This window comes from Petaurus breviceps, unplaced genomic scaffold (genome assembly GCF_028583685.1).
Source record: "Petaurus breviceps papuanus isolate PSGF00001 unplaced genomic scaffold, PetGlider_PUasm1.0 123860, whole genome shotgun sequence".
In the NCBI taxonomy this organism is placed as follows: Eukaryota; Metazoa; Chordata; class Mammalia; order Diprotodontia; family Petauridae; genus Petaurus; species Petaurus breviceps.
The window spans coordinates 3,185-4,600 of NW_027185649.1; the positions used below are offsets into that span (position 1 = coordinate 3,185).

General features: G+C 42.1%; 1 protein-coding gene across 1 annotated transcript; it reads left to right on the plus strand.

The window, feature by feature from the left end:
- Window positions 1–219: 219 nt before the first annotated feature.
- Window positions 220–1,170, plus strand: LOC138162794 (olfactory receptor 52A1-like). The gene has a single exon (XM_069090236.1). It carries the CDS (start codon window positions 220–222, stop codon window positions 1,168–1,170), a length of 951 nt encoding a protein of 316 aa, XP_068946337.1.
- Window positions 1,171–1,416: the final 246 nt, after the last annotated feature.

Below are 1,416 nucleotides of genomic sequence, written 5' to 3' on the forward strand. Positions count from 1 at the left end.
CTATCACTGATGCTTTGAGCATGGGAGTAACAGTAGATGGGTCAGACCAGGTTCCCATCTCCAGTACCCAGGACATCCTCTGAGAGTAAGTTCATGATAAAAGCAATCATCTTGTCTATTTTCTATCCTAGCTGTCATCCAGAGGCCACTGCTGATTCCCAGGAACATTTCCTTCTCTACACAGAATTCAGAAATTACACACAGTATTTGTAAGTCATCATGGGAATATCCAATAAGTCATTTCTGGACCCGACAACAGTGACCCTGGTTGGAATCCCTGGACTTGAGCACCTATACTTCTGGATTGGATTCCCTTTTTGTGTCCTTTGCATAGTAGCCCTGCTTGGGAATGTCCTCCTGTTGACCATCATCCCAACAGAGCGCAGTCTTCACCAGCCCATGTACATCTTCCTGGCTATGCTAGCTGTAACTGACCTGGGCATATGTGCTGCCATAGCCCCCAAGATGCTAGCTATCTTCTGGTTCAACGCTTGTACCATGGCCTTTGATGCCTGTCTCACTCAGTTATTCTTCATTCATGCCTTACAAGGGATGGAATCAGGCATCTTACTGGCCATGGCCTTTGACCGCTATGTGGCAATTTGTGATCCCCTCAGACACTCAACCATCCTCACACCAACCATCCTAACTCGAATGATATTGGTAGCGGCAGTGAGAGCTGTTGTATTAGTTGGCATATTGCCCATCCTGATTAGACGTTTGCACTTCTTCCATACCACTATTATAGCCCACTCTTACTGTGAGCACATGGCTGTGGTCAAATTATTGTCTGGGAATGTCCAGATAAATAAATCCTTTGGGTTGTTTGTAGCATTTGCCATCCTGGGTTTTGACATGGTTTTTGTTCTTATTTCCTATATCCTAATCATCTGGACAGTTTTTCACCTTCCCCAGAAGGAGGCACGTTTGAAAGCTCTCAATACCTGCACAGCCCACATCTTTGTCTTCCTTGAATTCTATATCCTTGCTTTCTTCTCCTTTTTTAGCCATCGTTTTGGCCATGTGGCTCCTTTTGCCCACATTCTTCTGTCTACTATCTACCTCCTTGTGCCTCCTGCTCTCAACCCCATTGTTTATGGAGTGAAAACCAAGGAAATCCGTGTCAAGGTGCTAAGGATATTTTCTCCAAAGGATAATTTTCTGAAGTGAATTAACACCTCCAACTATTAAGGTAAAGATGTCTTTTTAATTTACTATGATATTCTGCATATGCCAAGAACATCTTTCTTCAAAGGAGAAGTATAAAACCTAATTTATACAATGAAGGATGGAATAATCAGATGGGTAATGACATTCTTATGTTGATTATTAATCATGATGGCTTATTTCTTACCAAAGACCAGAGACTAAAATAGATCTAAAAATGACTTAGTTGTAGAGCCATGAATAGAATAA

Coding starts and splice junctions, on each gene's coding strand:
- LOC138162794 (XM_069090236.1), top strand. CDS start 220: ATGGGAATATCCAATAAGTCATTTCTGGACCCGACAACAGTGACCCTG.